Source organism: Oncorhynchus clarkii, chromosome 9 (genome assembly GCF_045791955.1).
Source record: "Oncorhynchus clarkii lewisi isolate Uvic-CL-2024 chromosome 9, UVic_Ocla_1.0, whole genome shotgun sequence".
Classification (NCBI taxonomy): domain Eukaryota; kingdom Metazoa; phylum Chordata; class Actinopteri; order Salmoniformes; family Salmonidae; genus Oncorhynchus; species Oncorhynchus clarkii.
The window spans coordinates 19,133,963-19,147,036 of NC_092155.1; the positions used below are offsets into that span (position 1 = coordinate 19,133,963).

Genomic DNA, 13,074 nt, shown 5'->3' on the forward strand with positions numbered 1-13,074 from the left:
TTTTTTTTTTTTTTACTGATTATTCATGTATGTATTTTCATTTATATTCCTAAAAAAGAAACGTCATCATCAACAATAGCAATGAATAAGTAACAAGAATATGCTAACATTTTGTGCACCATCCTGTACATGGACAGTGTGATGCTAATTGTTTTGAGCAGAATCTGAAACCGCACACCTTTCACACGCAAGTTAAAGAGAACTGACAAGGCAACGTGATCACATCCCAGGAAAACTAAACTGGACTAACCTTCCAATCAATCATCATCCCCAGACTAAACCTGAAATATTAGGATATATGATTGACATACACGGGCTATACAGAGCACTTAACATAACCATAACACACTCAAAAAGTAAATGTCTCAATGGCCATTGAACATTCCCTCCATCCCATTCACCCTTTCAGAGTTCTTAGGCACAAATGTGCATGCATGCATGCGCACACACACACGCACACACACACGCTCAGAGGTCGTGGCTGAGAGAAGACAGCGGGGAGGGGCACTGCTCCATCAGCCCGTACCCCAAAACACCCCAGAAACAAGTGGTGCTTTAACAACATATGAAGGAGCGCAAAGCCATAATCCTCCTCTACAAACGTCTGTATTTCTATTACGTTTCTCTGGGGATGAAGAGCTGGTGAGAGAAAGGATGTGTTGTGCCATTGCCCCCTCTGTCACACACACAATCATACACACGTACATACAAAGAAAGTCCCCCTGTACAAGAGGACACGTCTACTCATGGAAAAAACATCCATTCTTATTTGAACAAAATGACATAATGGCCTGGTATGTGTTCAAACATCTTGGTAAGCAATGGAGAAAACATAACAGACATTTGAAACATACTAGTCTGCACAATGCACACACACACACACACACACACACACACACGCATACATACACAGAAATATTAATCTCTAACCCCATTTGTTTTTCTATTTTTTTATCTTAGTTTTTTTTAACACAAGTGCAAATCTTCAAGTTTTTTAAATGTATTTTTTTGTAATAGCTTTACTTTTCATATAAATGTATTGTAAAAAAAAAAAAACAACAGTGTTTGTCTTTCAAGAAAGGATTTGTTTTTCTGATAAGGTTTCAAAATAAAAAAGGTCCCCTCTATCTTTGAGTTCCCCCTCCCAGTGAATCTATCCCACCAACCTTACACCTCACCTTACCCTTCCAGTTCAGATTTTCACGTGTATACGTACAGCATCTTGTGTAGATTCAATACACACACACCGTACGTACACTGACAACAAAAACCCTATTCAAATCCCCTCTTAATAATAAAGTGCATTAGTTCAGTTTAAGGTGCTTAGTCTTATAAGTGCCAAGGGATACCCATCATTCCTCTTTCCCCCACCACATCACGCTCCCTACTCAAGTGAACGATTGAAAGCAGGGGAGCCTTTCTCTTTTCAAGGGCAGGGAGATACAATCCTCTCCTCCCTCTCCCCATACAAGTTCTCCCCCCTTCTCTCTCTACCCGCCATTATCTTCATCCCCCTCTCTCCCCCCCTCCCCCTCTCTGTTCCCCATTCCCCTCCCTCTTTCTACCCCATCCTCATCTCTCTTTCTACCCATCCTCATCTCTCTTTCTCCCCCCTCTCCCATCCTCCTCTCCCCCATCCCCCCTCCCTTCAAGCAGTGCACATTCGTCATCAGATTTGTCTGATTAGTAGACAGAAGGCCTCAGGTAGTAGCTATTGCCGCTGATCAGATCTGGATCAGTAATCTTCCACCATCTCCATCTCATTCAGGCTCAGACGCTCGCCCGCGTTGTGGTATGAGTACCCTGCAGTCAGGGGGGGAGAGAGATGGAGGGAAAGAGAAAAGTAGGAGGATGGAAAAGGAGAGGGAAGATAGATGGATGTGGGAACGCATAGAGCAGTTCAATCAGTTAGAGCTATGAACAGCCTCCCAGCAGCCAATGAGAACATCCATCAGGTATGCAGTTTCCATGAGTTGGGTGGCCACAGGTCATATTCAGATACATGTAAGGAAGTAATAAGTACACTATGTAACAGGTGTCAATAGGCTGAAGAGGCCAGTCCTACCTAAGATGCTGGGGTCAGAGTGCAGCACCACAGGCTGTTTCTTCTTCTTCATGGCCCCCTGGGTGTCGTACAGCCCTCCCTTCCCCATCTGGGCGGCCTGGAACATGGACTGCAGGGTGCTGGGGCTCACTCCCCGCATGGAGTCCTGGAGACAGATAGGAGGAGGAGTTATGAGGGATCCACTAAGGTGAGTGTCACGCATAGCAGGGAGACTTGTGAGAAACAAGTCTTACCGGCAGAGGGAAGTTGCTCATGGCCAGCCCTGCTACTTCCTTTGATAGCTGGGTGAAGAAGAGAGGACAGGGCGAACGGCAGATCATAATATGAACCAAGGCATCCTCAAAGCTATAAGTTCTCACACACACACACACACACACACACACGCACCTGCTGCTGCTGCCGCTGCAGGTTCTGTTTCTGTTTGGCACGGCGCTCCAGGAAGTGCTTGGCGAACTCTTTGGCTTCCATGGTGTCTCCCAGGTAGGAGCGGATAAAGTCATGGACCTCGTAGGGAGACTCCACCTCCTTCAGGTACGCCACGATGGTGGACACTGGACACACATGGTGATAAGATAAGCATAGATCCCATGGGGACAAGACAGACAGAAGAGAGGGAATGGAAAGCCTCAAATCTGGAAAGATGGGAGGAAAAAAACTTAAAAACGCTATAGACAAGGGCCCGGTTTCCCAAAACATCTTAACCAATGTTCCCTATAAGCTCTGTGCGGGTGCGCAGTAGCCCCGAGACTCCCGCGCAGCTCTCCCGGGACGAGAAACACAGTATCAACCCATGGAGAGAAGCACGAGATCGAACTTCAACTTTCACTGTAGCCTAACCAATAACCCGAAGGTCAACATATTAGGTCTATGGCAATGTCGCTTAACTTGCTTCTTCATGTTTATTTATTGCAATTATTTTAACTTCTCTAGGGTAGGGGGCAGCATTTGGAATTTTGGATGAAAAGTATGCCCAAATTAAACTGCCTTCTACTCAGGCCTAGAAGATATTATATGCATATCCTTAGTAGATTTGGATAGAAAACACTCTAAAGTTTCCAAAACTGTTAAAATAATGTCTGCGTATAACAGAACTGATTTGGCAGGCGAAAACCTGAGAAAAATCCATTCAGGAAGTAGGCTTTTTTTTTGTTTGTGTAATTTTCTATTCAATGCGATTACAGTATCCATTGACTTAGGACTCAAATTGCAGATCCTATATGCCTTCCACTATATGTCAACAGTCTTTAGAAATTGTTTCAGGCTTGTATTCTGAAAAATGAGGGAGTAAGAGCAGTCGGAATGAGTGGACCCTGCCGTGTCACAGAGCTTTTTCATGCGCGCGACCGAGAGAGTGCCTTTCTTGTTTACCTTTTATATTGACGATGTTGTCTGGTTGAAATATTATCGATTATTTAGGCTAAAAACAACCTGAGGATTGAATATAAACATCGTTTGACATGTTTCTATGAACTTTACGGATACAATTTGGATTATTGTCTGCCTGTTGTGTCTGCGTTTGAGCCTGTGGATTACTGAAGAAAACTCGAACAAAACTGAGGTTTTCAGATATAAAGAGAGACTTTATCGAACAAAAGGAACATTTATTGAATAAATGAATGTCTTCTGAGTGCAAACATATGAAGATCATCATTAATTTTATCTCAATTTCTGACTTGTGTAAGTAACTCTTCTACTTGGCTGGCTACTGTTTATAATGATTTGTCTGCTGGGCTATGTTCTCAAATAATTGTAAGGTATGCTTTCGCCGTAAAGCATTTTTGAAATCTGACATAGTGGTTGGATTCACAAGAAGTTAATCTTTAAACCTATGTAGAATAGTTGTATCTTTTCTGAATTTTTATAATTACTATTTCTGTATTTGAATTTGGCGCTCTGCAATCTCACTGGATGTTGGCCAGGTGGGACGCTAGCGTGGCCAGGTGGGACGCTAGAGAGGTTAATTGGTTTAATAATTTAATTGTACTTGAAGCTCAATTCCTGCCTTCCATTAGGCTACAATGATTTGTTGAGCAATTACGAAAACCGTTGTCATCCTGTCCTAATTTTTAGGTCACGTTGATATTTTCTATAGTTTACACATACTGAGGAAATGCAGAACTTACATAAACATTGCATGCAAAATAGCACAAGATACTTATGATTGCATCATGGCAAACATTAAAAACACAATAGGCTACAGAACACTTCTTCTCTCGAAGGGAAAATGTACTGTGTAACAATTTTCTTCTTCTTTTCAAGATGACTTTGAGAAGCCATAAATCATTTAAGAGCTACAGTGAGCTCTTCAGCCTATATTCTGGAATATTTTTCAGCACAGGACAGCTCCTGTAACAACACAGTTAACTTTCACTTTGTAACAAGTGCACTGTGTGGCGTTTGGGGAAAACAGGTGCGATGTCGTCGACCGTTATTTACATGATGCATCATTCAAAACTCTCGTAAGCCTACTTTCGATCGCTCATCGGGAAACCGGGCCCAGGGTGGGGGATTGAGTGATATAGGAGGAGCGCTGAACTATTGATTGTTCTATAGGGACAGCGGGTGTGGAGAAGGAAGCAAGTTAATATCCAGAGAGAGGAACTCTGACAAACAGCATAGACTACCGTCCAGTGGAGAGGAGGTGTTGTTGGCTTGGGTGTTGAGGGCATGCAGCATCTGTTCACACCAGGTGGTGAACCCGTCCTGAGGCGTCTTGATGCCCTGCAGCAGCTTCAGCAGCTTGTCCTCCTCATCCGTACGCTGCTTCCTACAGCTCAGCATATACTGCTCACTACAGAGAGGGAAGAGAGGGACACAAGACACAGAAAAGGGAGAGGTTTAACATTTAAATATACAGACACATTTACAGACACCTGGACACACACTCAACATGTACTGCTCACTGCAGTGAGAGGGAAAGAGGTACAGGTTAAATTAACACTTTACACAATAAGGGCGGGTACCCCTTGGACTAAAAAGCATTTTCAATAGAGAATCTCCACTGAGCAACCCTTTATGAAAACACACCAATACCATTTACTGTTCATAGGGACAGGTGAGTGAAAGTTTTACACTCAAAACCCACACCTAATATGAAGCTAGTATAGACAGGCAGAACACAAAACATTAGGAACACCTCGAGTTGCACCCCCTTTTGCCCTCAGAACAGCCTCCATTTGTCAGGGCATGGACTCTACAAGGTATTAAAAGTGTTCCTCAGGGATGCTGGCCCATGTTGTCTCCAATGCTTCCCACAGTTGTGTCAAGTTGGCTCGATGTCCTTTGGGTGGTGGACCATTCTTGACACAAACAGGAAACTGGTGAGTGTGGGAAAAACCCAGCAGTTTTGCAGTTCTTGACACACTCAAACTGGTGCGCCATACCCCGTTCAAAGGCACTTAAAATAAGTATTTTCACCCTCTGAATGGCACACATACACAATCCATGTCTCAAACCTTAAAAGTCCTTCTTTAACCTGTCTCCTCCCCTTCATCTACACTGATTAAAGTGGATTTAACAAGTGACATCAATAAGGGATCATAGCTTTCACCTGGATTCACCTGGTCAGTCTATGTCATGGAAAGAACAGGTGTTCTTAATATTTCGTACAGTCTGTGTCTGTTGTCAGTACCTGAGTGAGGGGCTGCTGCGGCTGTTCTTCAGTCCCTGCATGCTGCTACTTCTGGTCTGGTTCTTCACTGCCTCGTCCCACAGACCCATGCCGCCCCCAGCCTTACCCTCCATCCCCCCTCCGCCTCCCCACAGGCTGCCCGTGACAGCACCTCCGTCCCCCCACTGACCCATGGAGGAACCCCCCATTGACAGGCCTTGGTGCTGAGGAGAGAAAAGAGACGGAACATCAATATTAGAACAGAGTGGATAGGAAACCAACAGAAAAGCATAAAATGTAATACACTAATGCTTTGTATCGTGTCTACAAGAATTTTCACTGACACTCACTGTGAGTGCTATGTGGGAGTGTCAGCACTCGGTCTCATTTTCCCTCATTTGTGGATGACGTGTCTGTGCTCACACAGTCCCTCTCTTGCTATTTGAATAGGCTTTCTTAGGCAGAGTGAACATGGGTAATCCCATAAATTCTGAAGAACACGTACCTGTGTGTGTATGCCATTACGTATGCTATTTTGCCATCTGTGTGTGTGTGTCTTTTAGTAACTACTTACACGTTCTCTCTGCTGCTGCTGGGCTCTCTGCTGCTGTTTAAGAAGCCTCTCTGCCTCCTGCATGTCAAGCAGACTGAGGCCCTTGGCCCCTGACTTGTTGAGACCCCCAGTGCCCCAGCCAGACCCCACCCCGGAGCCTGAGCCCTGCTGGGGGGCCTGCTGGAGCAGCTTCATGATCAGCTCCTGCTGCTGGCGACACTGGAGGAAGACACACACAGTATGACGATATGGTACAACATAAGATGGAAACACACACACACACACACACGTCAGATACACACAGCCAACACTCGCCGAGACAACAAACTACCGCCCCATTACAATTGCCCTTTGTGAGATAAATAAAGCTAGATAAAGTAATTCTCCTCCTCCGTCTCACTCACCTGTTTGCGTCTGAAGATCTCCTCCTCCTCCCTCCTCTTCTGCTCCTCCTGCTGCCTCCTCTTCTCTTCCCTCCTCTTGCGCTGTTCCTCCTCCTCGCGCTTTGCCCTGAGTTCAGCTTCTCTCCTCTCCTGCTGGAGCTGCCCAGGGGTCAGGGGGCAAAGGTCATGGGGGTCAGGGTGGAACACAGATTGTTTTGTTTTCAAAGAACAAGTTCAAAATGAAAAAGGGGCAAAATGGATGTTTTGGACTGTACTGTCCTTATGGGTTCTACTCTACTAGACAGAGTTTCCATTTTGACAAGCGCTACTAGATTCCCACAGCCAGAGGGCGCCAGCACTCACCTTCTGAAGCTGTTCGAGAGTTGGACCCTGAGTTGAAGAATTCATTGTTAAGTCCCATAAACTGGCTTCACCGCCTGATTGGACAGAGAGAGTGTTGCAGTCATTCCACACTATAGTGTAGCATATATACTAGAGGTCGATCGATTATAATTTTTCAACACCGATACCGATAATTGAAGGACCAAAAAAAGTCGATACCGATTAATCGGCCAAGATATATATATATATGACAATAACAACAATACTGAATGAACAATATTTTAACTTCATATAATATATAAATAAAAGCTATTTAGTCTCAAATAAATAATGAAACATGTTAAATTTGGTTAAAATAATACAAAAACAGTGTTGGAGAAGAAAGTAAAAGTACAATATGTGCCATGTAAAAAAACGTTAAAGTTCCTTGCTCAGAACATATGAAAGCTGGTGGTTCAATATTCCTAGTTAAGAAGTTTTAGGTTGTAGTTAATTATAGGAATTATGATGCGGACTATTTCTCTCTATACCATTTGTATTTCATATACATTGACTATTGGATGTTCTTATAGGCACTTTAGTATTGCCAGCCTAATCTCAGGAGTTGATGGGCTTGAAGACATAAACAGCGCTGTGCTACAAGCATTGCTAAGACCTCCGGCAAATGCAGTAAAGTGCGGTTTGAATGAATGCTTACGAGCCTGCTGCTGCCTACCACCGCTCAGACTGCTCTATCAAATATCAAATCATAGCCTTAATTATAATAAACAAACAGAAATACAAGCCTTTAGTCATTAATATGGTCAAAACCGGAAACTATCATTTCGAGAAAAAAAAATGTTTATTCGGTCAGTGAAATACAGAACCGTTCCGTATCTTATCTAACGGGTGGCATCCCTAAGTCTAAATATTGCTGTTACATTGCACAACTTTCAATGTTATGTCATAATTATGTACAATTCTGGCAAATTAATTACGGTCTTTGTTAGGAAGAAACAGTTTGCAACGAGCCAGCTGGCCCAAACTGCTGCATATACCCTGACTCTACCTGCACTGAACGCAAGTGAAGTGACACAATTCCCCTAGTTAATATTGCCTGCTAACATGAATTTATGTTAACTAAATATGCAGGTTGAAAAATATATACATCTGTGTATTGATCTTAAGAAAGGCATTGATGTTTATGGTTAGGTACATTTGTGAAACGATTGTGCTTTTTTCGCGAATGCGCTTTTGTTAAATCCACACCCGTTTGACGAAGTTGAAGTAGGCTATAAATTAACAGGCACCGCATTGATTATATGCAACGCAGGACAAGCTAGTTAACCTGGTAATATCATCAACCATGTGTAGTTAACTAGTGATTATGTGAAGATTGATTGTTTTTTTAAAGATAAGTTTAATGCTAGCTAGCAACTTAGCTCCTTGCAGCCACAAGGTCCTTTTGACGCTGCACTCATGTAACAGGTGGTCAGCCTGCCACGCAGTTTCCTCGTGGATTGCAATGTAATCGTCCATAATCGGCATCCAAAAAGGCTGATTGTTATGAAAAGTTGAAATTGGCCCTAATTAAATCGGCCATGCTGATTTAAAAATCGGTCGACCTCTAATATATACGTGTGTGTGTGTGTGTGTGTGTGTGTGTACCTGATTGCTGTGAAGCTGAGGTATGCATGTCCCACATGGACCCTGTATCTGGCACTGACATCGACCTGTTCACCGCAGGCAAAATACCCTGCTCTCCGCACCTAGGACAGAAAAGCAAGAGACTTATAAGACATGGAAACTAGAAAAATAAAGAGAAAAGATGGGGGAGACATTCCTGTGCGCATAGGTCAACACAGCTCTCGCTCAATCATTTTCACTTTTTTTGTTGTTGTTGTTTCTTAGTTTCAAATTCCATCTTCCACACAAATTCATGTGTAATTCACACCTGCTGATGAGCTGGAATAGCTGCTGCTGCTGCTGGAGCTGTTGATAGAGAACTGCTGCTGCCTGCTCCTGCTGCTTCTTCAGACGGTCCTGATCCATGCTACCCTGAGAGGAAAAGGTAAGGAGCACACAGGATAAACACAGGGGCAATCACACACACGTAGGAGCTGCAACAGTAAATCTCATACAACAACATAACTAGAGCAAACCCTACAATTCTACACACACATGCACTAGAACTGGCTTCCAGGTTCCACAGTTGAGTTTGAGGGCACTAGAGCATTGAGAACGCTTGACTAAGTCACTTTGGAGAAAAGCGTCTGCTGAAGGGCTTAGATTATTACTATAACAGCACTGCTCTAAAAATAAACAAGCAACTCATTCAAGGCAATAAACCTTCACTACTCTACATTCCACACTCCATAAAACACAACAACATTGTGTTTCCCATCCAGCAAACTCCACATACACACCACCCCCCACACACACCCCTATCCACAGCTCTTTCACTCACAGCAGACCCCCGGGGCGGTAGAGGCTGAGGGCGTGGCGGTGGAGGTCTCACCAGCAGGGGCGGCGGGGAGGGCCCGGGGGCGAAAGGCACGCGTCCCCACATCTTGATGACGTCACCCAGCGGCTGGAAGCCCTCGTCACAGCCCCTCTTCACCAGCAGAGACATGGAGAAGTAGCCCGCCTGGAACCACTCGCACATCTCCAGAGTGGTGAATGGACCTGGGGGGAGAGTAGAGGGAGGGGGGAGACGTAACAAAAAAAGAAAGTGAACGAAAGATAAAGGAGGGGAAAAAAGAGGGCGAGACAGAGGATGATGTGAGGAGAAATAGGCTGAGAAGAGGTAGCAGAGTTGAGAGGTGCAACTTGTTGCCTAGGTATGTGCCATTTCCTGTGTGTGTGGTTTTGTACGTGTCCATGTGATTGTGTGTCTGCCCACATGTAGACCTATGCATCTCTGTGTGTGTGTACCCTGGATCTCTGCCTGGGGGTCCTTATAGAACCACTTCATGGCAGCGTCGTGGGAGAGGGGCAGGGCGGAGGCTGTGTTTCTGCTCTCCTGCAGTGTCTGAGTGAAACTCTCCTCCTCCAGAGACGTGTCCTGCAGGGACGCCACCATCTTCTCTGCCTCCTGCACAGAGGAAGACACACAGGATGGTTAATTAAACATCGACAACACTTATCTGGGCTGTGCTCTTACCAAAGGTTCTTCCAAAACGACTAGCACCTTAACCAGAAATATTACTATGTACTGAGACTAGAGTGCTTCAGGCCAATTGTCTTACACCAAACCAAGAGGAGATTCTCAATTAGCATTTTAGTCCAGAGCTAGGCTTAAAATGTGTCCAGGAAACCAGCCCCAATATTGTTCGTACCTGTTGCAGGTGCTTCATGCCCTCGTCGTCCTCGGTGTCACCCCCCGGTGGCAGGGAGAGATGGTTAGCAGCAGAGGAGGAGGGAGGGGGTGAAGGCAGACTGGAGGTGGTGCTGGGGCTCTGTTGGGTGGTGGAGGACCCTGCTGGAGAGCCCTCGAGAACTGCAACAAAACCAGAGCATGTCGGTGAAGAGCACTTGATGTGCTCACGGTTATATATGCATCTGTATGGTTTTGGTTTTTTCATGTACTGCTATAATATATGTACATGTTACTTCATTTACATTTCATTAGAGATAGTCTCATGACTGTCTCTATCACAGTGTGTATATAGTACCTTCACTTGGCATCTTGCTCGCCTTGACAAGGACAGGAACAGGGACAGGGTGGCTGTTGGCCATCTGAGAGGCCTCCAGCTCAGCCACGGTGAGGGACAGCTGGGGCATGGGGGGATTGAGAGCCAGAGCTGGAGGGGCAGAGAGGGGGCCAGGGGGAGAGGAGGAGGAGGAGGAAGAGGGACTGGTACCAGCGGATTCCTTTACATCGACTGGAGAGAGAGAAAAAGTTCAGTAAATATAATGTTGTTTTTAAAAATATATATTTTCAGAAAGAATAGACATTAATATGTAAAAACAATCGTAAACCTTGATACCATGAGGCGATTGAGGTAAAGATATAAATTAAAAAGTCAATTAAGGTAAGAAAAAGCGCAGTTCCCCTCACCTCTCTGTCCTCCATTCATGATCCTCTTCATGTCAGAAAGACTCTCCCCCCCTTCTTCCTCCTCTTCTATTCCCTGGAAGTCCAATTCATCCTCCTTTCCTCCCTTCCGACGGGGAGAAAGAGAGAGAAGACACGGAGAGAGAGTTACGATTTTCTAAACAATCATTAGGTGTCAATGACCAACTGAATTCAGAGAATAACTAGATGACTGAGAGACAGAAAGAAGGGCATATTTGTAGACAACAACCTAGCACGCACGCACTTAACACACACTACCTTGGATATGGGTAGGAAGGCTCCGGAAGCGTCGAAGGTGCCCATCTCTCCTTCTTCATCAGTGCACCACTCAGGCAGTCCGTCTCTGTCGTCCTCTAACCCCTCGCTGCCGGCCCGCCTGCGACCCCCGCCGAAGTCAAACTCAAACTTCCTGCGACGCCCCTCAACCTGACCGTCGTGCTCCCGCCAGCCTGCTGACTTTGGACCGCCATCTGGGAGAAAGAGGAGGGAGAGAAATAGACAGAGAGAGGGGGGGGGAATCCATGAGCGATACAATCAGCAACATCAACATTTTTCTCTTACAGCTAAACTGACATGAAAAATAATGTGTTTGCATAGAACTTCCTACCATCTAATCTCCGTGCTCCGGCCAGTCTCCAGCTGCCCCCGGGGTCGGCCCCCTCCTCCTCGTCCTCCTCCTGCTCCTCTCGGAGGCTACGCCAGTTCTCACTGTCCGACCGCGTGTAGTCCTTCCTCGGTACCCCAGGCACAGGGACACCAGTCGCCTCCTCGAAGCCAACACGTACCCCCTCCCTGGCACGCACAGGCTTCTCAAAACGCCTCTCGCCCCTGGGGAATGAGGGAGGGAGACAAGGGGGGAAAGAGAGGTCAGGAAGTCGTTCCTTTTCCATTCCGGGGACCACCAAATCACCATCAAAAGTTCGATGACCACCATTGTCCACGTTCTGGATATTTTTTTTTTTATTATTAAATATCTTGAGGGTCAAATTGAGTCCATTTTAGCAGTGAATGTAATACATTAAAGGCCTATTATTATTAAATAATTTGCATTGTGAAAAGTAAAATTCCTTATAATACCATTAATACTCCCAACTGTTATTACATTGTTTAAAACATTTTCTTTTTTTGGACCACCCGAGGTACCCTAGCAGATGGTTCACAGGTTGGAAACTACTAGTCTCCGGTGTTTAATTACAAATATATTTCGTTCACATCCTCAAGCCTAACTAATTCAGACTTAAAGACTTAAATGTGTTTTTTACCTGTCGTCCCAGCTCTGGCTGCGGTGGATCTCTCTGGCTCCACGGCCGAAGCCTACCTCTCCCTCCTCAATACTTCTTTGGTAGAATCCTCCACTCTCGCCTCGACCTCGCCCTGGAAAAAGAACACACACAATGGAAATCACACAAACATTCCAAATGTAACTTCCTCCACTGCACCAGACACACAAGATTCACAAGCAAACAATGCTGTGTAAGTACATAAGTACTAGTGCATTCAGAAAGTATTCAGATCCCTTGACTTTTTCAACAGTTTGTTACGTTACAGCTTTATTTTAAAACGGATTAAATCGTTTTTTTTGCTTCAACAATCTACACACAATACCCCATAATAACAAAGCAAAGACAGGCTTATAGAAATGTTTGCAAATGTATTTAAAAAACATTTTTAACCTGAAATATCACATTTACAGACCCTTTCCTCAGTACTTTGTTGAAGCACCTTTGGCAGCGATCAAAGCCTCGAGTCTTCTTGAGTATGACGCAACAAGCTTGGCACACCAGTATTTGGGGAGTTTCTCCCATTCTTCTCTGCAAATCCTCTCAAGCTCTGTCAGGTTGCATGGGTGCACAGCTATTTCCAGGTCTCTCCAGAGATGTTTGATTGGGTTAAAGACTAGGCTCTGGCTGCCCCACAAAAATATTCAGAGCTTTGTTCCGAAGCCACTCCGGCTTTGTCTTGGCTGTGTGCTTAGGGTCATTGTCCTGTTGGAAGGTGAACCTTCGCACCAGTCTAAGGTCCTGAGCAGGTTTTCATCAAGGATCTCTGTACTTTGCTCCATTC

The 13,074-nt window shown here is 44.9% G+C and overlaps 1 protein-coding gene across 4 annotated transcripts in view; it reads right to left on the minus strand.

Moving 5' to 3' along the window:
* LOC139416035 (GRB10-interacting GYF protein 1-like) overlaps nucleotides 1-13,074 on the minus strand; it is a 27,751-nt gene continuing 14,677 nt past the window's right edge. For 3 of the 4 annotated variants that reach the window (XM_071164273.1, XM_071164274.1, XM_071164275.1), the window contains 19 exons: nucleotides 12,273-12,384; nucleotides 11,618-11,838; nucleotides 11,269-11,480; nucleotides 10,993-11,095; nucleotides 10,607-10,816; nucleotides 10,271-10,431; nucleotides 9,867-10,026; nucleotides 9,400-9,617; nucleotides 8,887-8,990; nucleotides 8,601-8,701; nucleotides 6,975-7,048; nucleotides 6,633-6,770; nucleotides 6,250-6,447; nucleotides 5,697-5,899; nucleotides 4,690-4,856; nucleotides 2,453-2,616; nucleotides 2,299-2,346; nucleotides 2,066-2,210; nucleotides 1-1,803 (listed from right to left, as the gene is read on the minus strand). In XM_071164273.1, the coding sequence (XP_071020374.1) occupies nucleotides 1,736-1,803; nucleotides 2,066-2,210; nucleotides 2,299-2,346; nucleotides 2,453-2,616; nucleotides 4,690-4,856; nucleotides 5,697-5,899; nucleotides 6,250-6,447; nucleotides 6,633-6,770; nucleotides 6,975-7,048; nucleotides 8,601-8,701; nucleotides 8,887-8,990; nucleotides 9,400-9,617; nucleotides 9,867-10,026; nucleotides 10,271-10,431; nucleotides 10,607-10,816; nucleotides 10,993-11,095; nucleotides 11,269-11,480; nucleotides 11,618-11,838; nucleotides 12,273-12,384 (2,807 nt within the window). In that variant the 3' untranslated portion in view covers nucleotides 1-1,735. The remainder of the gene's footprint in view (nucleotides 1,804-2,065; nucleotides 2,211-2,298; nucleotides 2,347-2,452; nucleotides 2,617-4,689; nucleotides 4,857-5,696; nucleotides 5,900-6,249; nucleotides 6,448-6,632; nucleotides 6,771-6,974; nucleotides 7,049-8,600; nucleotides 8,702-8,886; nucleotides 8,991-9,399; nucleotides 9,618-9,866; nucleotides 10,027-10,270; nucleotides 10,432-10,606; nucleotides 10,817-10,992; nucleotides 11,096-11,268; nucleotides 11,481-11,617; nucleotides 11,839-12,272; nucleotides 12,385-13,074) is intronic. The other variant, XM_071164276.1, reaches the window with a different exon arrangement.